This window comes from Colobus angolensis, unplaced genomic scaffold (assembly GCF_000951035.1).
Source record: "Colobus angolensis palliatus isolate OR3802 unplaced genomic scaffold, Cang.pa_1.0 Scaffold416, whole genome shotgun sequence".
NCBI classification, from domain to species: Eukaryota; Metazoa; Chordata; class Mammalia; order Primates; family Cercopithecidae; genus Colobus; species Colobus angolensis.
Window position 1 is genome coordinate 434,216 of NW_012117555.1, and position 1,934 is coordinate 436,149.

At 69.1% G+C, this 1,934-nt stretch overlaps 1 protein-coding gene across 1 annotated transcript in view; it reads left to right on the top strand.

The window, feature by feature from the left end:
* The first annotated feature begins 200 nt into the window (after positions 1-200).
* Positions 201-1,934, top strand: part of TTLL10 (tubulin tyrosine ligase-like family member 10) — a 25,097-nt gene continuing 23,363 nt past the window's right edge. The window contains exons 1-5 of the mRNA XM_011956415.1: positions 201-322; positions 677-753; positions 1,030-1,336; positions 1,478-1,596; positions 1,726-1,855. Of these exons, the coding sequence (XP_011811805.1) occupies positions 201-322; positions 677-753; positions 1,030-1,336; positions 1,478-1,596; positions 1,726-1,855 (755 nt within the window). The remainder of the gene's footprint in view (positions 323-676; positions 754-1,029; positions 1,337-1,477; positions 1,597-1,725; positions 1,856-1,934) is intronic.

Sequence of the window (1,934 nt, forward strand, 5' to 3'; positions counted from 1 at the left end):
CCCACAGCTGCCACGGAGGCAGGAGCCAGCCGCCTGCAGAGGCTCAAGTCCGCGGCCCTGGGAGGCGCCCTTTCCTGGGCAGGGTGGGCCTGACTGCTTGCTCCATCCAAGTGCTGGGGCCTCGGGCTGCCCGAAGTTCCCACAGAAGGGTCAAAGCAGCATCTTCCCTGAAGGGCCCTCGCCCTGGCGCCCCCCGGCCAATGGCCCACAGCTGCACCCGGTTCGTCCATCGCCGGGGACTGCTCACTGGGACCCAAGCCGGCTCCAAGAGGGGCAAGAGACCAACGATCCAGCGGCGGCCTCGGGCTCGAGTCCCAGGTGAATAGAGCAGCCCTGAGTGGTCGCCTTCCTCTCCAAAGCCAAGGCCTCCCTGGGACGGACTTCTATCCCCAAGGAAGTCAGTCGGTCTCACGGGGCAGGGGCAGGACCCACACACGGCCATGCCCTGCTGCTCCGAGAGAGGGCCCAGCTGTGGGCGCCGGGCTCTGCAGGCAGAGGGGAGAGGCCGTGCTCCGCGGCCTAGGGCTCTGCCTGGCTGGCACCACCCCTATGGGCAGCCGCTGGGCAGCATTGCCTGTTCCGAGAAGGGCAGCCTCTCATCTCCCCTGCCTGACAATGGCCCCTTGGGTCACCCGTGACATCATCATGGACATTGTGACCCCTGCCCTCCTGGGACCATCCCTGGGTCACGTCTGCATCCAGCACTGGCCTCACAGCCTGGCCCCTGCCCTGCACCAGGCCACTGCCCTGTTGGTGAGGAGGGTGGGGGGGCGACCTCCCTGTCCCCTGCTCCGAGCTCCCCACCCCGGCAGGAAGGCTGGCCCTGGAGGGTGGTCGCGGCCCCTCCCCAGGTGTAAGCAGTCCCCAGGCCGCCTGGTTGGGTCGGAGCTCGGGCAGAACTTGAGCCCCAAATGGGCCAGGGGGATTGTCTAGGGTCTTGGAGAAATGGGCTGGGAGTGAGCTGAGCCATGTCCGGGCTGAGTGGACGGCTCCCGTAGCCACCCGGGCGGGACCCCACCCCGTTCACAGGCCCGGCCCATGAGAGGCCAATGGGGAGCAGCCAGGAGGAGGGACTCCCATGTCAGCCAAGCCAGCCAGACCACGACGCAGGTGGGCACTGTGGGCCAGACCTGGAGGGGGCAGGAAGAGCCCACGCCACGCCCGGACCCCCTGGGCTCCTGACCAGCCACCGGCCTGCAGACTCGGATGACACTGATGCCAGCGGGCCCCCAGCTGCCCTCCTGGAGGGGCTCCTGCTGGGGGATGGGAAGCCATCGCTCCCCAGCACCCGGCCGGGGCCCTTCTTCTACGTCGGAGGCAACAACGGGGCTGCGATGTGAGTAGCGGCCTGGGCGGCCCTGTCCCGCTGAATACCCACCGCCTGCTCCCAGGACCCAGCCTGGCCTCCGCTGGCCGCCCGCTGGCCCCACACCCTCACCTGGGCCCCCAGGTCACCCCCACCCCGGCCCCCCTGCAGCATCAGCTCCTACTGCAAAAGCAAGGGCTGGCGGCGCATCCAGGACAGCCGTCGGGAGGACTACATGCTGAAGTGGTGTGAGGTCAAGAGCCGAGACAGCTACGGCAGCTTCCGGGAAGGTAGTGGGAGCCGGCGCCACAGGCGGGCAGCCTGCAGGGGCCTCCTGGGCTGGAGCACAGGGCAGACTGGAGGGGTGGGGACCGAGGTCCTGCACGCCCTCCACACGTGCCCTGGCCTCTGACCTCCAGGAGAGCAGCTGCTGTACCAGCTTCCCAACAACAAGCTCCTCACCACCAAGATCGGGCTGCTCAGCACCCTTCGGGGGCGGGCATGGGCCATGAGCAAGGCCAGCAAGGCGCCAGGGGGGACCCAGGCCAGGTGAGTCTGCCCCTGCCCCTGTGCCTGCCCCATCCCTGCCCCTGCCCGTCCCTGCCCCTGCCTCATCCCTGCCCCCGCT